At 38.8% G+C, this 24,418-nt stretch overlaps 1 protein-coding gene across 3 annotated transcripts in view; it reads left to right on the forward strand.

Annotated features, from left to right (window-relative positions):
- Positions 1-24,418, forward strand: part of LOC137286487 (ATP-dependent RNA helicase DHX33-like) — a 54,690-nt gene that overhangs the window by 4,800 nt on the left and 25,472 nt on the right. For all 3 annotated transcript variants that reach the window (XM_067818382.1, XM_067818381.1, XM_067818383.1), the window contains exons 4-16: positions 2,454-2,504; positions 3,707-3,778; positions 4,688-4,797; positions 5,546-5,663; positions 6,382-6,480; positions 7,935-8,020; positions 8,411-8,582; positions 9,415-9,512; positions 10,138-10,311; positions 13,223-13,313; positions 13,526-13,591; positions 14,659-14,747; positions 15,660-15,726. In XM_067818382.1, coding sequence (XP_067674483.1) covers positions 2,454-2,504; positions 3,707-3,778; positions 4,688-4,797; positions 5,546-5,663; positions 6,382-6,480; positions 7,935-8,020; positions 8,411-8,582; positions 9,415-9,512; positions 10,138-10,311; positions 13,223-13,313; positions 13,526-13,591; positions 14,659-14,747; positions 15,660-15,726 — 1,293 coding nt within the window. The remainder of the gene's footprint in view (positions 1-2,453; positions 2,505-3,706; positions 3,779-4,687; positions 4,798-5,545; positions 5,664-6,381; positions 6,481-7,934; positions 8,021-8,410; positions 8,583-9,414; positions 9,513-10,137; positions 10,312-13,222; positions 13,314-13,525; positions 13,592-14,658; positions 14,748-15,659; positions 15,727-24,418) is intronic.

Genomic DNA, 24,418 nt, shown 5'->3' on the forward strand with positions numbered 1-24,418 from the left:
TTGCGTGTCTTTTGCTGATCAGTATATATCTCAGTAGTGAGGTTAATAAGTTGCATATCTCACTACACAGTTTAAGATACCATGTAGGTCTCAGTAATGTGGCTGTGATATGATGCATCACTCTGTATCAAACAAGTTAGGTCCCAGTATGATACATGTGGTTCAAAACTTGATAGTGTGGCTGTGATATGATGCATCACTCTGTATCAAACAAGTTAGGTCCCAGTGTAGTACATGTGGTTCAAAACTTGATAGTGTGACTGTGATATGATGCATCACTCTGTATCAAACAAGTGAGGTCCCAGTATGATACATGTGGTTCAAAACTTGATAGTGTGACTGTGATATGATGCATCACTCTGTATCAAACAAGTTAGGTCCCAGTGTAGTACATGTGGTTCAAAACTTGATAGTGTGACTGTGATATGATGCATCACTCTGTATCAAACAAGTGAGGTCCCAGTATGATACATGTGGTTCAAAACTTGATAGTGTGACTGTGATATGATGCATCACTCTGTATCAAACAAGTTAGGTCCCAGTATGATACATGTGGTTCAAAACTTGATAGTGTGACTGTGATATGATGCATCACTCTGTATCAAACAAGTTAGGTCCCAGTATGATACATGTGGTTCAAAACTTGATAGTGTGGCTGTGATATGATGCATCACTCTGTATCAAACAAGTGAGGTCCCAGTATGATACATGTGGTTCAAAACTTGATAGTGTGACTGTGATGTGATGCATCACTCTGTATCAAACAAGTTAGGTCCCAGTATGATACATGTGGTTCAAAACTTGTTAGTGTGGCTGTGATATGATGCATCACTCTGTATCAAACAAGTTAGGTCCCAGTATGATACATGTGGTTCAAAACTTGATAGTGTGGCTGTGATATGATGCATCACTCTGTATCAAACAAGTTAGGTCCCAGTATGATACATGTGGTTCAAAACTTGATAGTGTGGCTGTGATATGATGCATCACTCTGTATTAAACAAGTTAGGTCCCAGTATGATACATGTGGTTCAAAACTTGATAGTGTGGCTGTGATATGATGCATCACTCTGTATCAAACAAGTTAGGTCCCAGTATGATACATGTGGTTCAAAACTTGATAGTGTGGCTGTGATATGATGCATCACTCTGTATTAAACAAGTTAGGTCCCAGTATGATACATGTGGTTCAAAACTTGATAGTGTGGCTGTGATATGATGCATCACTCTGTATCAAACAAGTTAGGTCCCAGTGTAGTACATGTGGTTCAAAACATGATAGCAAGATGCCAGTGCATTACACAGTATATAATTGCAATTATGCTCTTGGTGTGAAGTCTATATGTTACATTTCTCAATTGTCTATGCATGATATGATTCAGCTCTCCATAGTATGTTGGAATATGATACATGTTAAAATACAATATATGAAAACTTGATTTTTGGTTGTGATATGTCATTATAAAATACAAATGATGAAGCCAAAGAAGAAACATGGTGAAGAGAAATTACGGAAAATGTGACCATTCCATTTCTATGGAAATGTTTCGTCTGTTTATGCATTGACATTGGCTAGTGGTATGCCTGCAAAACAGAATATCCCTAATTTTATTATCCCCCACAACACATTATGCAGGGGGTATTAAATTGCCCTCCGTCCATCCATCCATCCGTCTGTCCATGCACATTTGTCTTTTCACTTAAAAGTACCGTTCACTATTTGTTCACAAAACTTGGCACATAGATACATCTGGTGTGTACTGGTGCCTTTAGGTAGTGTTGGATTTCTTGCTTTTCTGTGGTAACAAGTTTGACTTTGACTAAATATGATGGTGTGTTCAATTCAGAACCAGAACTTCAAAACTGTTCACTATTTCTTCACCAAACTTGGCACATAGATAGATCTGGCAGCTGTGAACTGATGACTTTTGGTAGTGTTGGATTTCTGAATTAAATATTTTGGCATTTCCATGGCAACAGGTTTGACTTGGACGGAAGTTGGTGGTTGTGCTCCTTTCAGGGGCAGAACTTTTAAATACCTTTCAAGTGCAAACTTTATGCAGATGAATTTGTTTTACAATACGTCAGTTCATGTGGAACAGTACCTCCAGACAAAATGGAATATTTTGTAAAATCTTGAAATTAAGAACTTTTGACTGAAGTAAGTGACTATTTTCACTAGTGAAACTACACTTTTGATGGGTAGTATCCTCAGTTATGTGTATCTGGGTTAAGTAGCAGAAGTTTTGCTAGAGAACCCTAGTGTATACTGATATATTTAATGACTCCTTATTCAGTTATATGAGACATGTCCCTGGAATATCATGATATTGTCTATATGTTAAGTTCAGTACATATCCTTACAATGAGATACTGTTATTGTGGCATCGAGTATCATAATGTTTGAAAATGTTGTTATAGCACTAGTCACTAATGGCAGTATATATTTGCAGTATCTCCTGGAGTGTGGTGTACAAAATGGAAAGCTCATTGCAGTTACTCAGGTAGGTGTTCTTTGGTGGATCAATACATTCATCGCCCATGGGTTTTTTCAAATAGAATATTGGTCCTGATTACCTATGTTGGTCCGTCATCTGTTTGGTTAGATTCTGGGACGTAGGTTATAGTATTTCATCTTAACCAGACTGTGGGGATCAGGTGGTCAGGTTCACTGACTTCATTGACACAGGTCATCATATCCCCATTGAGCCAATTTATTCTCATGACAAATCACAAGATTGTCCAGTCTAGGCTTGAAACTATTGCCATATAGCTGGCATATTGCTGAGTGCAGTGTTAAACAATAAACAAACAAATGTCTGAGGAAATCTGTGTTTGATTTTGTATATTTTAGCACTTAATTTAAACTCACACATTTCTTGCTCAAGCTCTCACCTCTGGCATAAAGCTTTATATCACTGAACAGGAACTGTATGCCAACCTTACAAAAGAATAGGCAGATTACTGTGGTGGCCCACATAAAACCTTGCATTGACAAGTCGAGCCGAACAATACCCGATACTTACGACTACACTGATGATTTCACTCAACAGATAATTGTCAACTAAGAGAACTTTCTTGTGTCCAGTGAGAAGCTGAAGTGAGAAGCTGCAATCATCAGATTTTACTTATAGGTCACTGTGCCCCTAGTGTGTCTCAAAGTCCTTGAGCCACATTATTTTCCTTGCTTCCAAGCCCTCTCCAGACCCGTGAAGGTCCCGGGGTAGAATAGGCCTTCAGCAACCCATGCTTGCCATAAAAGGCGACTCAGCTTGTCGTAAGAGGCGACTAACGGGATCGGGTGGTCAGACTCACTGACTTGGTTGACACATGTCATCGGTTCCCAATTGTGCAGATCGATGCTCATGTTGTTGATCACTGGATTGTCTGGTCCAGACTCGATTATTTACAGACCGCCACCATATAGCTGTAATATTGCTGAGTGCGGCGTAAAACTAAACTCACTCACTCACTCCAAGCCCTCTCTGCAATGCTGAAGCCTTAAATGAAGCAAGTCTACATTTCCTCAGGCTCTGAATCAGTGGTCCCCAGGGGCTTCTTTTCAGTTTATATGGATTAGTGTTAGTTAGTGTCAAAATTATATCAATTCAGAGACTATGCATCAGTCCATGTTTGTCATAATATAGTGAAGAAATGGAGCCATACAGTTTTCTATACAGAAGCATTACTTGTACACTGACTTCAGCCTCGCCGAGTGGCCGCCATCACAGTGTCTCAGAGGGTCGCGGAGGAGAAGAATTGTGACGTAGGAAAGTTGGTATGTATCATCGTCTCAGTGTCTGTTGAATGTAGAAATGTGGTTTCATTATTCTCAGTGTGTGTTGAATGTGAAATGTGAGTGTAAGGAAGGATTGTTTTCGTTTGGAAAAATGGATGTTATCCAGACACCTGTTCCAGCCCTTTTGAATTTGGTTTATGATATACGGTGGAAGCTGTCAAAACTGGCAGCTGTCCAATATAGCAGGTTGTCAACACTAGCATAAAATCTCAATTCCCTCCATGGCTAGTACATTTGTCATCGTTTAATAGCTCTGCAATCCGGTAGCTGTCAATTCTAGATATTGGTATGAAATGAACTGTCTGAATATGTGTTTATACAGTAATCACGGCTGTCTCTAATCTGGTGTGTGGTAAGGAGTCAGCTAGATGTGTATTGTCATCAGTTAATTCTGTGTTGAAATATGACAGGATTGTGAATGTGCAGCAGCCATAACATGTTAATTATCTACATTGTTGTCAACAAAGATAAGTTTATATTATTTCAGTACGGGCATACATCTATATGTAATTAGTAACCTGACATGTATCAAGGGATGTTAAATAGAACTTAGAAGGAGTTGTCAATAAAATTGCTCTTGAATTGTCCATTGAGAAAAAACAAACCAAAATGTCTGATTTTTTGTGTTGATTTATCATGTTTATGCTATTAAGTGAATAAAAACGAATATGTGTGTGCTCAGTACTAATCACAGGTATTTATGTTAGCTCTACAATATGGCATGCTGTTAAAACTGGATTATCTCTGCAGTCCAGATGAGTGCTGGTTTTGACAATTTCCACTGTATTTCTCTGGTCAAACTGATTGGTCATATCTATTGAGACGTTTGCCTCCCTACACGCCCTGTTTCTGCCCTACTCTGATGTATGTCTTCCCTTTACCCAATAGGTTGGCTACTGTGTCAGGTTTGATGATATGACGACAGATAGCACAAAGATCAAGTACATGACAGATGGCATGCTACTGAGGGAGGCCATCTTGGATCCACTCATGAACAGGTAACCAGTTTGGAGATAAACAGTTCATCTTCGTAGTGATGCATATTTGGAATGAAACAGTACCCAGATGTATCTCTTGTAATGTGGAGCTTATGCTCTTTCAAACGACTTCTTTTGGGGATTGATGGACCGTGTAAGTGTTTCGTGACAGAAAATATTGTGTCTTTAAGTTCTTATTTATGTAATTTATACCCAAACTGTACCTTTACTACACTCGATATCCAGGGGTTTATACTGATATAAAGAAACCATATGATGATGTCACTGAATGTTTACAGCCCTCATTTCTAGTATGGGCAGTGGGGTTGCCTAGTGTTTAAAGTGTTCAGTCAACATGCCAAAGACTTGGATTGGATTCCCTACGTGGTTACAGCGTGTGAAGCCCATTTCTAATGTTCCCTGTCATGATATTTCTGGAATATTGCTAAATGCAGAGTAAAAACATCCTCACTCATTCCAGGGATGAGAAATGTTTTTTTACATCCCCAGGGTCATTTTTCTGAAACGTCTAAATATATATACAGTGTTAATATTGATTTTAGAAGCCATATTTAGTGTGTAAAGTGCCAAAATCCCAGGAGCTTCCGGGGGGCTTCGCCCCCCTGGGCCCCCGACTAGGCTCCGCCCTGGACCTGGCTGGGGGCCGGTGGCCCGCAGACCCCCGACTACTTTTAAGCTGTAAATGAAAATTTCCATTCTCATCCCTGTCATTCAACTTCTCTTGTATGTAAATGGTTTGACTGGTCAGGTACTCTGTTGTGATCCTGGATGAGGCGCACGAGAGAACAATACACACAGATGTATTGTTTGGTGTAGTGAAAGCTGCTCAGAGAGACAGAAAGAAGAAGGGGATGAAGCCATTAAAGGTAGGTTTTTGTGATACAGCTGTGTTTGATGCCTATGTTGGCATTGATATCTGTATTATAATGTATTGTTAGGAAACACTGTGCATGGTACATGTCTTTGATTCTTTTATGTTTTTGGCATTGTTCCAGTTATATCTTTGCTTGGGACACCAAAAATTATCTGTTCACACTGTATCTATTATGCTGAAATGTTGCTATAGTTAAAATAAAGAAGTTGATCATCTATAAAGTTGTGTGATCTCATGAAGACTGGGCACTCAGACATGCTTACAGTGTGGAGCACTGCCCCAAGATTTGTTTTCATACGAAAGTTTCACAGATATAGTCTATTGGATTTTGGAATATGCTTTCTCCTAACTATTCTTTAGAACTGACTCATGAGGACTGGGCACACAGACATGGTGACAGTATATAGCAATGCCCCAAGGTTTGTTTCATATAGTTAGCAAGTTGAGATTCCCAGCTGTACCTTAGAACCGAATCATGAGGACTATGCAGTCAGACACAGTGACAGTATGGGTCTCAGCTCATGCTTTCCTCCCAGTGTTCTGTTCTGGTGCAGATTAAATTACATGAGTTCGTCTGTGACATTCATGGAATATTTCTGACTGTGGCGTTAAACATCATTTCCTTGCTTTTGGAGAAGAATGGTTGTTTGCTGTATACAAGAGATATCACCTGTAAGATAACCAAGCTGCACCATTGATTTTGTTTTCAGATAATAGTGATGTCAGCCACAATGGATGTGGACCACTTCTCTGCCTACTTCAACCAAGCACCTGTTCTGTACTTGGAGGGTCGGCAGTTTCCAGTCCAGGTACACAAGTAGAACTCAAGAGTGTCTCATCTCATGCTCTGGGGTTGAGGCATATTTAGCCTGTATTTCCCTTGTAATTGAAGACTGGGTTGCACTGTTTAAATGTCCTTGAATATAGATTCTACCTTCAAAAGGACTTGAAGATTTTTCTGGAAATGTCTTGAACTTTCCTGTATGATGTTGATCAGAAGAATACTATCACAAACTGCTCATGGAGTTTGATCTTGTTGTTGCTGAAACTGTTTTTCAAATTTAAACTAAATGTTAAACATGTTTTTCAAATTTAGTGGAAACAATTTTGTGAGATCTATGTTTAATGAGTAAATGAGTAATAAGAGTTATGGCCCTTTGAATGATGTCTTCTTGGTTTAGAACTGACTATGCTCTTTTCAACAACAAAACATATTTTCTTGTGTAAATGGTTGGATGGCTTTTGAGTTTACACAGCTTACTATACTGAAGAATAATGGGTGTGTATCAAGAGAGCGGCTAGTAACAGGATGGTCCACTTTGGTTGTAGGCCGTCTAGAGTTATGTAATATCATTATGTATTGTGTGAAGATACTTACTGTTATACCATTTAGAATTGAGGGGTATTAGGTCACAAGTACTCTTCTAGAGGTAGTTATTGACATTTAGTGGATATGTTCCATAACTGACAACAGTACTGACTCAACAAGGACGAGGTCGCACAGCAGGGGTTCAAAATGTTTTTTAAAAGCTACATGCCACAGGGCAAGTGACTTCAAGAAAGTGACCTGTCCTGACTAATTTTCCACTTGCCCTGATTTTATGTTACATTCTTATACTGGACTGTTTACTGAAGAATGATAAATTTCAAAGAGTGATAGCTCTAAATTATGATTATTGGAAATTGTCTAGTACTCCACGGACAAGTAAGATACCATTATTTGATTGCCTGAAATGAAAACTGACTTGTCCCAGGTGTTGGGCAATGGGATTGTTGAACTCCTGCACAGATAAACAGCTTCTCCCCTATATGTGATGTGCTTCATGAACATGCACTGAAAGATCGCTTTAATTGGGTTACAATACAGAATACCAGATAACTTATTGGTATAGATTGTACACAAGCTTCTTTAGCAACAGTTTACAATTTTTTCACTTCCATTTTGAAACATGTGGTAAATAGGGTTGCACAACAAAGAGAAAAATGACTGCTCTTCTTATATGCTAAGCAGGCAAAGGTTGGAAAAGTACTTTGGTTTGAAAAATATTTTTAATGTCCAAAGAAAATGTCATCACCATGAAAGGAAGACACCCATTTCCTGCCAGAGTTGTGATTTTGGATTTCTAATCTCATATTTAATAATCATGTACATAAAATATTCAAATTCAAGGGAAAATATCTGATTCTACTGTTGGCAAATAAGAAAGTGATTTCATGAAGGGATAAGGTTGGAGTCATTGAATACATGTGTAATTCATGGCAGGTGCTGTACTGCTGCGAGCCCCAGAGTGACTACCTGTTTACGTCCCTTGTTACACTCTTCCAGATCCATAGGGAGCAACCCACAGGGTGAGATAACATCACCAAGCATTATTATTTAATACTATATGTATAAAGTATCAGTTAAAGAATTTCATGTTTTTTGTTGCGTCATTTTATACATTTCTGCTGAAATCTTTTTTTTTTTAATAAGTATAAACTTGTTTTTAAAATATTTCTGACACAATCTTAATTGCAAATTTATTCTCTTCTCACATGTTCAATGAATAGCGTCCAGGTTCTTTTCAAACTGACCATTTAATATCCAATTTAAAATGTTATTATTTAATTTGGCGAATAAATGCCAAATGTTTGCTCATCATAAGATTGGAGATGGCACGCAAAAAATATTCTTAATTCTTTAAGGATTTCTGGTTCTGTGTTAAAGATTCCTTACACATTCCTTGCTTTTCTCTATAGTGAGGATGTTCTGATGTTCTTGACGGGTCAAGAGGAGATTGAATCTACTGTGAAGTCAATACATGACATCTCAAGGGATATGGTTGGCGAGGCCCCACCTCTGGTTGTCTGTCCTTTGTATGCAGCGCTGCCAGCACCTCAACAGCTCAAGGTTTTCCAGCCAACATCAAAGGTAAGCTTCTATTTAATGCAATCAAGAGATGTATTTTCTGCAATTTTTTCAAGTGCCCCACATGTTGTGGACTACTGAGTTGTACCCCTTTGCATTTCATGAGATATTTCTAGATTCTTGTGAGGAACATGGTTCAAAACAATCCCTGATTTCATTCTGTCTTTATTTTGTATGTGTATATATTTTGTTGTATTGTGATGTAATTAAATGACTGTAGGTAGCAGTAATTATGGGGAAACAAGCACTGAAATTAAGGGGGTTCCCTTCATTGACCTAATTTTGTCTTTATGCATGTATCTAAATGTGTGGATGTTCCTTGGTACTGTTAGCACAACAGATCTGTGAAAATCCAGGTTAGTATAGGTCTTCAGCTCAGTAAGAGGTGACTAATGAATAAAGTGGTCAGACTCACTGACCTGGTTGACACATGTCAAAGTTTGAATCAAAGTTGCAAGGATTGATGCTTATGCTGTTGATCACTGGATTGTCTGGTCCAGACTTGGTTATTTAAAGATAACTGCCATATGGCTGGAATATTGCTTAGTGCAGTGATAAACAGCAAACAAACATAATCGCATAATAAACATATCCTGTCTGAATGGATGGCAAGAAAGGATCATACCCAGTTTGTCTTCTTCAGAACTGCAGGAGGTGATAACGTCTTCGAAAATATCTGAATATGTTGCATTCTTTCAGTTTAGCTCATGTAGTTTCAGGTATTCCCGAAAAGAGCTCTGATATCTTGAAGACCTTGCTTGTGGCTGTTTTCTCAGTACTTATTAGCTGAATTATGATAATGAAGCAGATATTATTACCTTTTTTTATTTAACAGGGGTCAAGAAAAGTGATTGTATCCACCAATATTGCAGAGACATCTGTCACCATCCATGGGGTGAAGTTTGTCATCGATTGTGGTATGGTGAAGGCTAAGTAAGTCGAACTGTGAAATCTGTATTAGTTTATAACTTGGAGAAGTACGGATCAGTGTTCTCTTGACCACAGACATATCGATGTTGTGATGATGATATCAGAATATTGTATCATGATGTAGAGAAGCCTTGCCCTCTTGGATTCCAGGGCAGAATGGCCGTCAGTAACTCAATCTAGTTTAAGAAGTCGAAGTGGATTGATGGTCCTGCCTAGGGATTTAGCCATTGTTCCCGGCTAATAACTTAACAATGACTACAAGAACTATGTTGTTAAGCACAGATTCATTTATGTCCACACTGTCACTGGAAAATTGCTGACTCTAGCACATAACAACATACAAAGAAAACACCAAACATGTTCTTTTTTTTTTTTTTTTTTTTAAAGAAATCTGTTCATATTGTATACACATTCATTTAATCAGCAACTCTGTGTATAACATGTACACATACACAGCAAACTAAATGCCGGTGAGTAATCAAACTGGGTATCATACCGACATAATAACCTTTGAATGTGTTGATACTCATTGGACTTTGGGGTTAAATAGAGCTACAGATGGCTCAATTGTTTCATGTACTGCATTTTGTGTACGAAGTGTGACTACAGTTTGTTCTTGTTGCTCCAGAGTGTTCAATCCCAGCAGCGGTCTGGATCTGTTGAGGGTGGTGCGGGTGTCTAAAGCACAGGCACTACAGCGGACAGGCCGGGCTGGTCGAGAGGCTGCTGGGTCATGCTACCGCATCTTCACAGAAAAACAGTTCGAGTCCCTGAAAGACAACACAGTACCAGAGATCCAGAGGTAGATGGTGGTTTGGGGATTGGGTGCTCAGACTTGCTGACTTGGTTGACATGTTGTCGTATCCCAATTGTGTACTGCTTACATGATGTTGTTCAGAGGATTGCCAAATCCCAAATTAATTGCTGGCTGACTGATGCCCTTATTCCTGGAATATTATGGACAGGTGTGTCAAACAACAAACATTCAAACTATCATGTCCAGTGATTAACATGTGACAGTCTGTTCCAGGTGTAACCTGTCCCGTATTTAACATGTGGCAATCTCTTCCAGGTGTAACCTGTCCAGTGTTTATCATGTGACAATCTCTTCCAGGTGTAACCTGTCCAGTGTTTAAAGAATGAATAAACTAAATTTTTTGGTACTCTTTTTTACCACTGCATATGAAAGACTTCTGGTTAGTCATAAATGGAACACCATTTTTTTAAAGAAAAAAACCTTGTGGTTAATTAATACCAAGTGCTGAAAAGTTGTTAAAAAGCCGTCTGCTTCTATCTCGCCTGCCAACGAAACCACAGACCGTTTACGTAACTCTATCGCCAGAGCCCTGCAGTGACGTCTTAGAAGAAACGATTTTCAGTTAGCTGTATAGAAAACGTGTATGAAGCTCATCATATTGCTGATTTCTCGATGTCATCAAAGACATCTGAGTTACAACCCTTCCAATGGTAACCTGTCCAGTGTTTAACATGTGACAATCTCTTCCAGGTGTAACCTGTCCCGTGTTTTACATGTGGCAATCTCTTCCAGGTGTAACCTGTCCAGTGTTTAACATGTGACAATCTCTTCCAAGTGTAACCTGTCAAGTGTTTAACATGTGACAATCTCTTCCAGGTGTAACCTGTCCAGTGTTTAACATGTAACAATCTCCTCCAGGTGTAACCTGTCCAGTGTTTAACATGTGGCAATCTCTTCCAGGTGTAACCTGTCCAGTGTTTAACATGTGACAATTTCTTCCAGGTGTAACCTATGTTTTAACATGTGACAATCTCTTCCAGGTGTAACCTATCCAGTGTTTATCATGTGACAATCTTTTCCAGCTGTAACCTGTCCAGTGTTTAACATGTGACAGTCTCTTCCAAGTGTAACCTGTCAAGTTTTTAACATGTGACAATCTCTTCCAGGTGTAACCTGTCCAGTGTTTAACATGTGACAGTCTCTTCCAGGTGTAGCCTGTCCAGTGTTTAACATGTGGCAATCTCTTCCAGGTGTAACCTGTCCAGTGTTTAACATGTGACAATTTCTTCCAGGTGTAACCTATGTTTTAACATGTGACAATCTCTTCCAGGTGTAACATATCCAGTGTTTATCATGTGACAATCTCTTCCAGCTGTAACCTGTCCAGTGTTTAACATGTGACAGTCTCTTCCAGGTGTAACCTGTCCAGTGTTTAACATGTGACAATCTCTTCCAGGTGTAACCTGTCCAGTGTTTAACATGTGACAGTCTCTTCCAGGTGTAGCCTGTCCAGTGTTTAACATGTGACAATCTCTTCCAAGTGTAACCTGTCAAGTGTTTAACATGTGACAATCTCTTCCAGGTGTAACCTGTCCAGTGTTTAACATGTAACAATCTCCTCCAGGTGTAACCTGTCAAGTGTTTAACATGTAACAATCTCTTCCAGGTGTAACCTGTCCAGTGTTTAACATGTGACAGTCTCTTCCAGCTGTAGGCTGTCCAGTGTTTAACATGTGGCAATCTCTTCCAGGTGTAACCTGTCCAGTGTTTAACATGTGACAATCTCTTCCAGGTGTAACCTGTCCAGTGTTTAACATGTGACAATTTCTTCCAGGTGTAACCTATGTTTTAACATGTGACAATCTCTTCCAGGTGTAACCTATCCAGTGTTTATCATGTGACAATCTCTTCCAGGTGTAACCTGTCCAGTGTTTAACATGTAACAATCTCCTCCAGGTGTAACCTGTCAAGTGTTTAACATGTAACAATCTCTTCCAGGTGTAACCTGTCCAGTGTTTAACATGTGACAGTCTCTTCCAGCTGTAGGCTGTCCAGTGTTTAACATGTGGCAATCTCTTCCAGGTGTAACCTGTCCAGTGTTTAACATGTGACAATCTCTTCCAGGTGTAACCTGTCCAGTGTTTAACATGTGACAATTTCTTCCAGGTGTAACCTATGTTTTAACATGTGACAATCTCTTCCAGGTGTAACCTATCCAGTGTTTATCATGTGACAATCTCTTCCAGGTGTAACCTGTCCAGTGTTTAACATGTGACAGTCTCTTCCAGGTGTAACCTGTCAAGTGTTTAACATGTGACAATCTCTTCCAGGTGTAACCTGTCCAGTGTTTAACATGTGACAGTCTCTTCCAGGTGTAGCCTGTCCAGTGTTTAACATGTGGCAATCTCTTCCAGGTGTAACCTGTCCAGTGTTTAACATGTGACAATTTCTTCCAGGTGTAACCTATGTTTTAACATGTGACAATCTCTTCCAGGTGTAACCTGTCCAGTGTTTAACATGTGACAGTCTCTTCCAGGTGTAACCTGTCAAGTGTTTAACATGTGACAATCTCTTCCAGGTGTAACCTGTCCAGTGTTTAACATGTGACAGTCTCTTCCAGGTGTAACCTGTCCAGTGTTTAACATGTGGCAATCTCTTCCAGGTGTAACCTGTCCAGTGTTTAACATGTGACAATCTCCTCCAGGTGTAACCTGTCCAGTGTTTAACATGTAACAATCTCTTCCAGGTGTAACCTGTCCAGTGTTTAACATGTAACAATCTCTTCCAGGTGTAACCTGTCCAGTGTTTAACATTTGACAATCTTTTCCAGGTGTAACCTGTCCAGTGTTTAACATGTGGCAATCTCTTCCAGGTGTAACCTGTCCAGTGTTTAACATGTGGCAATCTCTTCCAGGTGTAACCTGTCCAGTGTTTAACATGTGACCATCTCTTCCAGGTGTAACCTGTCCAGTGTTGTGCTCCAGATGCTGGCTCTTGGTATATCAGACATTATCAAGTTTGACTTCTTGGATAAACCATCCACTGAAGTATGTATGATATGTATCCTCACTTTCTGTTGTAAATAAGTCATCTTTGTTTTGGTAACTTTTGTGGTAATGATACAAATTCTGTCATTGCTTCAAATCAAATACGTCAAAACCATCTTCAAATTTACAAGTTTGACACATTCTTAAACATGTACACATACACATGAAGTTGCCTACCGTTGGTAAACTATATTTGCTTCTACTGTTTTCAGTCAATAATCTGTGCCTTAGACAACCTTATTTTACTGGGAGCTATTGAGAAGAAAGACAAAATACAGGTAATGTTTCTTCACAATTCACATGTAGACAGTTGCCATTTAAGCAAATGCTAAGTTTAGTTCAGTCCGTCCCTGAGTACTTGAAATGTCATATTACCAATGGGAATCAAGGAAGAGTAGCTCGCCCTCAGTCAGTGAAAATTGAGTGTTGTATTACGTAACCACTAGTCCAAAATGAGCAGCATGGTAGCTGGATTATGGGCAATAGCTGAAACCCTTCCAGGACCCACCCTAGCATGTTGTACCTTGCTTGGACCAGATTCCAGAAATATACTGGCTATACAGTCACACCTGTAACAAAACAGCAAAATATGTGCAAATTTGACTTCTTTGATTGGCACCAAGGTTGTCATTGACCAGAAATGTGATGTTTGCCGCTCTTCAACAGTACTCACTGCATTGACCTTTGACCTGTATCAAAATCTAAGGTCTGTTGTCGGTGATGTATCTAAACACAAAGTCTATCATGTCTACCGCTTATTAAAACATTTTACTGACTGCTAGTTAATTCATTATTTCTTGAATATTTGTCACAGAGCATATAGGTTAATCAGAGAAGAAACAATAAAAGCTTGACACTGAGTTGCTTTGTTTTCACTTGTAGCCGACCACCTAAGTCCTGATTCAGATATCTGAATGATTCGTTTGTCAATCAATTCAATAAAAAAACAAAGTGTTTGGATAAACGAGGTCTGACTGTATTCACTCACTTACCCTTAGGTCTTGTGTCTTTTAGCTGCGTTACAATTGCAGGAAATTTGAAAAAGGATTCAAATATGGATTTGCTCAGATTATGATTCTTGGTTTACATAGTATTCTTCAAGTGTATATATTGCGTATATTCCATCTCTTAAGTTAGCTATCATGCATGTAAACATGACAGTTCTTGAAAACTCTGTAGTTAAAGAAAATGCTAGAGTTTGATCAATGGAAGGTTTCAAGTGACAGAGATAGCTTGTGATTCAAACAGCTGATTTGAAATTTACCCTAAATGTGATGTCTCAAATTTTTTATAAGGAGTGTGTCAGTCCTTTGACTCTCTGACATGTTATACAAACTTCGAACAGCTGACCCCGGTTGGGAAGAAGATGTCTGCCTTCCCTCTGGAACCACGCCTGTCCAAGGTCATCCTCATGGCAAAGGAATATCACTGTCTGTGAGTAGTTTTCAGGAGAATATCTGTAATCATCTTTGTGAGTAGTTGTCAGGATAATATCAGTGATTATGTGTGTGAGTAGTTGTCAAGAAAATATCTGATTATGTCTGTGAGTAGTTTTCAGGAGAATATTAGTGATTATCTCTGCAGAGTTGTCAAGAGAATATCAGTGATTATCTCTGTTAATAGTCTCGAAGGTTACTAGTATTAATGCATATAGCTGTCTGGATAAACAGCTGAGAACACATGTCAGTAAAATGTTGTATTCAAAACAGCAAGACTATCACCATTTGTGCTAAAACTGTTGTCTGGATAATTACAGAGAACATCATTATCTGTAAACAGTTTAAGTTAAAATCCAAATATCTGTGAGTCCTCACAAATGGAAGCCACACTTTTTTTTATCTGCATCAGTTTGACAGGATGTGTCATTATCCCAGAGTGTGCAATTTCTTCATGCTGTCTTTGGTTCAGATTGGATTTTTAACAATTAGGGGTGACTTAGAATATCGCTGAGTGCACCATGCACTTATTGTTGAAGTCAGATTATTCATATCCTGCAAATTGCAATAATGTCTATTCTGCAGGATTATGTAAAAGTGAAGTGTTTATTGATCTTTTTTTTTCTGAAGTTTCTGTCTCTAAAGTTTGGTTTCACCCAACCTCTGCCATTGTATGCCTAACCTCCTACTGACTGTGACCACTTTCATAGGCTAGATGTTTGGGGAATTTGAAGTATTAGGTTTGGCAAATTCTATTCTGTGTTCAGAAATAATGGGAATTTATTATGTTGTCTTTATTTCCAGTTTTTCTTTTATTGAAATATTATGTTTTGTTTGCTCTGGAATACTTGTCCAGAATAAAGATTATACAATTCATGGCTACAAACTGACTGTCCTCTGTATGTTGCAGGGAGGAGATACTGAGTATTGTGTCTTTGCTGTCTGTGGACTCCATCTTGTTTACCCCACATAGCAAGGTATGTTCACTGCTGTATCTCCTGGCTTTATGTCTCACAATATGATGCAGCATATAAGTACCAATTGCTGTTAGAAACAGGTCTCAGGCTACCATCTTGTTTTGCTGAAGAGAAATATGTCTTACACAATTTTCCTTAGTTGTTTGATGCCAGTCAACATTACTCATGCCGTGTGACTGTAGTCTTTTCAACTGAGTATACCGCAACTAAAAACTGTAAGTTATTGTTGAGTGTATCGACTTTGTTCAGGGGTGATGGGGGAAGCCTTGTGGTTAAAGTGTTGGCTCGTCACGGCAAAGACTCGAGTTTGAATCCCCACATGGGCATAATGTGTGAAGCCCATTTCTAGTGTTCCCTGCCGTGATGTAGCTGGAAGATTTGCTACAAACTGAACTCAGTCAGTACATTTTGTTCAAGTGGAGAGATTCCATCGCTAAAGAGTAAATCAGCACGAACATTTCAGGGGTAGTTGATCCAGCTCTAATGTACAGGATAATCTATAATATTTACCCTCTGTACATATATTTACTATCGACAACGTAGTATTGGTATACTAATTCCCGCGGAATCAGTTACACTGTCCATGCTCTGTTGTTCCATGCCAGTGCACAGCAACATATGGTTTACCATGATCTTTGTGTGGGAATTATTATGTAAAACAGAGCCAAACCTTCTGTACACCTCTGATGTGTCATAATTTATTGAGCGTCTTTGCTCTTGATTTATGCCACATCAAGTTTGTTATGTCTTGACATGGGCGGCACCATGGTGTGATGTTATAGAAGGTGTTTAGAATGTTTCTTATGTAGGTTTTACATCACAAAAAAAATCACAAAGATTAGGTATTCTTCAGTTACTGTTGAAGAAAAAGTACCCACTTTTGAGATTTGGACAGTGGCACTTTCATTGATCGGAAAAGAACTATGAGTAACCTGTTAGTTACACCTAACTTGCTGGAGGCTTGCTACTCAATGAAGCGCCTGTAAAATCTTGCCTTTTTAGCTGTTTATCGATGTAGCTGTACAGTTAATTTATTAGCTGGCATACCACTTTGGAAAATGTAATTGTAAATGGTAATTACTGTTAGAAGTTCTATTGTATATAATAAATTTTAATATTGGTAACTTTATTACTTGTGAAATTATTTACTAGTGAAAACTGTTGTGTTGCTGTGATTGGATGAGAGAGGTCCTCATTATCCAAATGTCTTAGAATCCATACCTCTCCAATCACACCGCCTACCGTTACACAGCATTGCTTATAAATGCTTCAAAGTGTGTTAGCACTTCTTTGAGTCCACACACTGAAACATCTACCAAGTTCAAGTAAACATAGAACATTTATGCCTGAAAAAGTACCCAATCATCCCCAGAAACAGATTCTCTTCTGCATAAAATTTGAAATGGCATCCACTACAGATGACCCTCATGTTTGTAGGTTTGTCACAAAGGTTTCTGTAAACTTGTAAGTCCACATTAAGGCGTTGGCGTTATGGTCATTTTGTGAAATAGGTTTCATGACTTCATCTTGCATTGCTCGACAGGAAAGTATGTATATTTATTTGAAGAAACTATCATCTCGGTTGTTGATCGTTGATTTGCTTGATTAATGCTACTGAGGTCATTATGAAACTAGGGGACTTTACAGAATCCATCTCCAGGCTCAAGTTTATTTGTAACATGAATGCCAGAGAATTGCCAGTCTAAGTTGTCTGCTGAAACAGTTTTCTTTCTTGAAATGAAAAATAATGAAAAGAAGCTATGTTTCCCTTCTGAAGACTATTTTGTGTGATCCAACTGTGTTGCCACCAGTGTTGCTTGTTTTATATGGCTTGTGTTTGTCACTTTGCTGGCAAAAATCAGATGGCCCAATCACTTAAATGTTTTACAATATCATTGTGCAGAGTTCTGTGTTTGGTGTGACAGAAACTGATTATTATGGCTTGTAACTCTGGTTCTCCCTGATTGTACAGTAAGTTGACATACACTACTCATGCCCATGAGTTTGACCAGTATCGACCTGGGTCACTTCGCTCTTTACAGCTGATCTTACACTGTGATCATACTTCAGAGCTTACAGTGATGATTTGCTTTCACTTGGGACATATCTCACTGATCTTGCTATGACATTGAGGTCATGTAGCTGTTACATTGCTGTGACAGTAAGCTCACATGTCCTTCATTACCTTCAAGACCTTCTTTTTTGACAATGAAGTCATATTGCTGTCAAATGCTGGGAGTTTGCTGGGACATTGAAGCAATGCTGTCACTTTGACATGAAGGCTACATTGCTGGTAAACCCCAGGTCACATCCACCAATAACTGGTTTTGTCTAAAGTGACCTAGAAACCTACCCTCTGCCTGTAAGAAAGTAGTCATATTTTATCCCTTACTCTGAAGCACACCTAAAATCATTCATAGGTCATGTATAAGCAGCTGAAGATTAGTAGCACACGGCTACCATTTTCTCTACAGAAAGTTGTCAGTAATTTTTCAGCGGCTTTTCCCTCATGTTGTTTGTTGCAAAGGACATCTATGATTTAGAAAGAATCAAATGGGGTTTTGAAGAATATCTAAAGATTGTTTACAACTTAAACCCTTTTGTCACTAAACAGGCATGGAAAAACACAATATTTAGATCTAATTAGCAAGCAAGAATTTCAAGATCGATTTACGAAAGAATGTATTGAAGAAAATGTTATGAATTACCATTCCTGCAATAAAACTACTCTAAACTTATACTGACAGTTGGATACATCATCATCCATGAATGTCACAGGTTCAGTCACCTGCCGTTTTCATAAAAATAGACATCAAAATATGGTACTTGTTGGTCCCTGCCTGGCGCCCAGCATTATTGGGAAAAATAAGAACTGGTTGGCACTATAAAATCAGCTTCAGTCTGGGCTACTACAAGCAGCCCCATATACACGTGCATCCATTTTGTCATATGAGGTAAATATTCTTAAGTACGATGTTAAACCCCATTTCAACATTGCATAACACTACTGCTATAACTTTATAACTCCCAACTCTCTTCCAGTATCAGTAAACTGCAGTATTGCAGTCATTGCACAATGAGAACTTGCCAAGGATAACATGACATATGGTAAACCTGTTGTACCTGAGTAGCGTGCTGTGACAAGCGGGTCTGGTCTGTTCCCAGTAGAACCTCATCCTCTGCTGTTTACGGTGTCACTTAACTGCAGCAACAGAAATAACCAAGAATTACAAATACGATCTTCTTTGTCCTTCATCTTACTTTAGATGTAGTTGTTGGTGTAATACAGTGCTGTCTTGGTAAAGGTGCACTGTTGATCACAGGATTTTTGGTCCAGACTCAGTTATTAAACAGAAGCTGACATGTAGCTTTAATTTTGCTGAATGTAGCAATTATCTACAAGCAAACAAAACTGTTCCCTTTACTCTAATTGAATTATTGCATCAAATACAAAATGATCTAATATTTGTAGAGTTAGCCATATTGTCTGTGCTTTTGCCAACAGGGTGTAATATTTATTCTACTTATGACTTGTGATGTTTTCATTCCCAATAAGATGGACTATTAGATAAACAGACTGAGAAGCCTGACCCTTTCTGCTCAACATGATAGGCAGATGAAGCAAAGGTACCCTTTTAACACTTTAGTTGTGTTTACTTGCGGCATGATCGTCCACCATCCGATACCTGTGTGTATGTCCCAGAGCTGTGTTTGTGTGCATTTGTCGGTGACGTAGTGCAGGGAAGCTTCACATATCCTGCTGATAACAGGATATTGCTGTTCTTTGTAATATTAATAGAATTTCATCGCTGTATGTGAATGTGTTTGATCTTTGTTGATATTTGACTTTACCATCTTGAGTCTGTTGAGATGACAGGGGAAATGTTTGACTGAGATGAATCATGTCAGGGTATCCTGTCTGGTGAATTAAACACTGAATGGATAATGGCTATATATTTCTTGTCCAAAGAGGTTCCAGTCGAAAACCCACGGTTAATAAAGGCAGCAATCGGATTTTCCAGATAACTGCCCCTGTGGTGTCAATTAAACATCCTATGAATAGCTGTTACTTGGCCATTATTGTGTAAGATTGCATAAGGTATGATATTTGATCAATGTCCTATATGGGATTCCAGACATTTTCCTTTGACACCAGTCTTTTAAAGTTGAACCTTTTCATGGCCTTTCTTTTGTGTTGTGTTCGGATGTTTTTTAATTTTGTATATTTTTTAATATTGAATACACAATGCCATTTAGAAAGTGCCAACATTTGTTACATTTTGGTTTACAATTTCTCAGTAAGGACCAGATTCAAGTACTTCTTAGGGTTCCGACCCATGTGGGATTTGAACCCAGACTCTCAGGCACCTATAATAGCAAGGAGACAAAGTCAGTGGTCCACTGTGACAAATAGTAGTCTTGATCCCATACTTTGTGTATCCATCTGACAAGGGTTTATTGGCACAGCTGCCAGTGCTAAAACCATGAATATACCATACCATTTAGAAAGTGATAAAAATCACGTATCTTATAGTATTGATTATAATTTCTCAGTAAAGGGCAAATTCTAGTGCTAGTACTCAATCTCCAAATGGCCTAGAAGTGTATTTTACTGGGAAAGTGTAATCCACAATATGTCGTATGTTGTTTGAAATTGAATGACTGCAGAAAGTGAACTTTTGCTTGTATATTGCTCAATGACATCTAGTTCATACAATTTTGTATCCTCAAAATTTACCGATGTGTAGAAACATTTTATTTCAGCAGTGACTGAATTTGTATTATTGCTGTCTTTGGGGACTTTTTAAAAGGATGATTTTGTATGCAGGTGAGCTACAGTCAAATCCCTATCTTGTCTAAGTCATAACAGTCTAGCGGTTCACGATTCCGACATTACTGGACAGTGTGTTCCACACAATAACATCTGTGCCAAGATTTGAAGTAGGGTTCAGATCATGCTTAATGAACACGCATACACTCAGTATAGAAAATACTGTACCCTCTAAAGTGTTGTGTTCATGCTTAGATGAATGCAACTACTATTCAAATCACTTATGATGCTCATGCTGCAGATCCGGGTTTTATTTCCACTTGCATTCGGTGTGTGGAGTTGATTTCTGGGGTGCCCTTCAGATGATATTGCTAGAATATTGTAATGAGCAGAGTATAAAACCATTCTCTCCCTCTCACTCACTCACTCACTCACTCACTCACTCACTCACTCACTCACTCACTCACTTACTCATTGAGTGGCTATTGAATCTAGACTCATGAAGATTTGCTTAACAGTTTATCTTCAGTAACCCATGTTTGTCGTAGGAGGTGGGTAATGGTTGGTCTGACTTGGTTGACACCAATCATTGTATGCCAGTTGCATAGATTGATGCTCATTCTGTTGATCACTGGAATATCTGGTCCAGATCAAATTTTATTGAAGACTGCCACCATACACCTGGAATACAGCTGAATGTGTCCCAAAATAAACTCACTCACATGCTCGTGGAATGGGGAAAATAATTAACCATTACATTTTGCATGTAACTTAACAAAACAACATTTCTTTCATGTAACATTCTTTGGCCTAAATATGGACTTAGCTGGTTTGACTCAAGCAAGAAACTTGCTGTTTCCATCAGATTACATAATCACTGAAAATGATGTCAGTTTGGGGGTTTGGAAATTCCGTTGAACATTTCAGTGAATTCAAATCTGGATAAGATCAAATGAGCCATGTTTTACTGAAAGTTTACTTTCCACAGCTGGCTACTTGGATGAATGTTTACAAGAAGTCATATTGTGGCAGGTGTATACACTTTGTCCTCTACGGATACTGCAACTTACTGGATACAAAATATGATGTATTGACGATCATGTATATACAATAAAAAATACTAAAATGGAATAATTGATCTAGAAGGTAATGTGAAACTGATGTGAGTGTGTCGGCCATGTTTTTCCAGTGACACCCAACACAAGTTGTAAACACATTATTGAACTAGCCATGTGCTAAACCTGGTGCATGAGTGAGTGTATTATGACATCAATAGAAAACAGATGGTAGGGAGTTGTCCGCCCATAGCTTGCTTCCTTCTCAGAAGTCGTGACCAAATTTCTCGAGTGTTTATCTGTTTTGACAGGTTCATGGGTAGAATTAGATGAAGCATTTTATGACCATTTTAGATGTTTAGGTTTATTCTTCATAGAGATGTTTTTTAATTGCTATATCTGTTTACAAAAGATGAATCAAGTTCTGAATAGTGTTGTGACTTGCTGATATTCAGACACAGCAGAAAACTGCATTTGTTGTAGGGAAATGTATCTTTCGAGCTGAAATTGTCTGTTGTGGTGAAGACTACATGAGGGGTTTTGGAGCTGGTTACAACCTCAAGAAAGTGGTTTTGTTGAAACGTAGATCATGCAGGAGTTTCTTGTGTGGAGTTTGGTTGTTGTAGCTGACAGACTGAAGGGTCTCAGTTGGCATACCACTATGATCACAGGTACATTGTGCGACTATGCTTGTCGTAAGAGGGATTGGGTGGTCAGGCTCGCTGACTTGGTTGACACATCGTCGGTCACTCATTCATTCACTAACTCACTAACTGCTTTAACAGTATTTGCAATACTTTAATTTGCCAGTTGTCCTTCAGGGCCTGCTGCCACCTACAGGTTTTAAAATCTACAGGCCCTAAAATCTACAGGCCAATTTGGTTAAAGTCAAACCAATAAAAACAAAATAGACTGCAATCAATTCGCAAACCCTATGGCCCAGAGAGAGGACTTTATTTGTTAAAGACTTGTATTGACATTCCTTTGAAATTCCACTAAAATACCAGGAAGTGAAATTGTAAGTTATTGTAACGTTATGGATTATTCCTGAACATTAATAAAGAAAACAATATGGGCAATATTCCAGCTGAAAAGACAGGTAATTTACTGAAGACCACAAGGGCTTGCTAATATTTGAAACTGCCAGCCGGATACAATAACCTTCGGGCCAGCGATTATTTCTAAAGCTGTCCTCTGTCCACCCAAATGCCTCTTTCAATCACCCATCAACACACAAAAAAGACCACCCATCCACACACTTTCACTAACCAGCCCTTCACCCACTCGCACACTCCCATAATCTCACCCTGATCTAAATCCCACCATCCCTATACAGACTCTTGCTCATTTGCTTACTTGGTATCAATAATAACAACTGGTCTAATACAGAACACCTGAAAACACTCGCATGCTATTGCAGCTTACATGTTTACTGTTAGTTACTTCATGTACTTGAACATGGTTGAACTTGTACAATACATGGTTGAATGGACACCGATTGACTCTGACTTATCTGAGAGATGTCATGACTTTACATGACTGATCATATGCAGATCTGAGTTCACTTGTGCCACTTGTTGTTAGTTCATTTGACTGATATTACTGGTGAACATCTACTCATGCAGATTTTTACAGACAATCATTAGGACTATTGCTATGTCCAAGCAGGAAACATTAAGTGTTGTTGATGTTCAAGCAGGAAGCATTAAAGGTCACGTGCAACGTAAAACACAACTTTGCGGATTCTGGTACCTTTCGGTATGCATTTACCGAAACAAATCATAAAAAATGCCAATTCAACCTATAAAGTTGAAAAAAACGCTATGAAAAAAAAGCCCGCGAAATCGGAGTTCAAACGTTTCACTAAATTCCCCCCAGCGTTGGGGGGAAAACTGGTTTCAACAGCTGTGCTGCGCTGCGCCGGTGACGCATGCGCAGTGAATAGGTTCGCGGAGCTCGAAACAGTATGCATGCCCAGCGTCTGAGGTTGTGAGCAGTAGTCTAATCTTGGTTGTGTACACAAACAATTAAATAATCCTCTCGCGTAAAAAAAACTTGTTGATTGTGGTAAGCAGTCTCTGTCACAGAGAAAGCTCAGTGTCTGGTTTATTCACACCTATATGTCTGCCTGCCTGTCTGCTAAAGACAATATGCAATACACAGCTTCAATCATTGACCACGTGCAATTTGAACTTAACACCTATCAGACTATACGACATAAAGAAAATAAGTTGATTTATGACTCGTGCACCCGAGTCCCATGTCTGCCACATTATGTAATTAGGCACGTGTGATACACATGACAGGTTTTTATGTCTTTGGGTTGCAAACATACTAAATTCATTTTTTTCGGATGACTGGATCTGACGGAAACTGGTGCAAACTCTTGTCAGTTTCAAGTCCTGCTTTGTACTTGGACGAATGACAGATTCCAGTCACGCAGTAGTTGACCATCTCTACTGACATGATTTTTAATTGGATCGAGCGCAAATTCAGAGAACATGTATTTTCCAAACCCAACATCTTTATATACATTCTTCATGGATAACGACTTCTTTTCGTGTATATGATTTTGTTTGACAACAGTATATGAATCCACACTGAAACGACGCATCAAGTACACAAAAAGAAGTTGTTATCCATACAGAATCTTACTTTCCTGTGACTCGCTATACTATAATGCCCATCAAACAGATCATCTTTCTGTACACACAATGAACCCTCAGCGTATCAGCAAATGAAACATCCAATCGGAAGCCGTCATTACACTTGAGTGCATATCCACCTGGTATGACTGGGTTCGGTCTCCCGCAGGCTTCGTTTCGAGGGAAATAAGCCCAAGTACAAAATATTGCACTTTTGAATC

This window comes from Haliotis asinina, chromosome 6 (assembly GCF_037392515.1).
Source record: "Haliotis asinina isolate JCU_RB_2024 chromosome 6, JCU_Hal_asi_v2, whole genome shotgun sequence".
Classification (NCBI taxonomy): Eukaryota; Metazoa; Mollusca; class Gastropoda; order Lepetellida; family Haliotidae; genus Haliotis; species Haliotis asinina.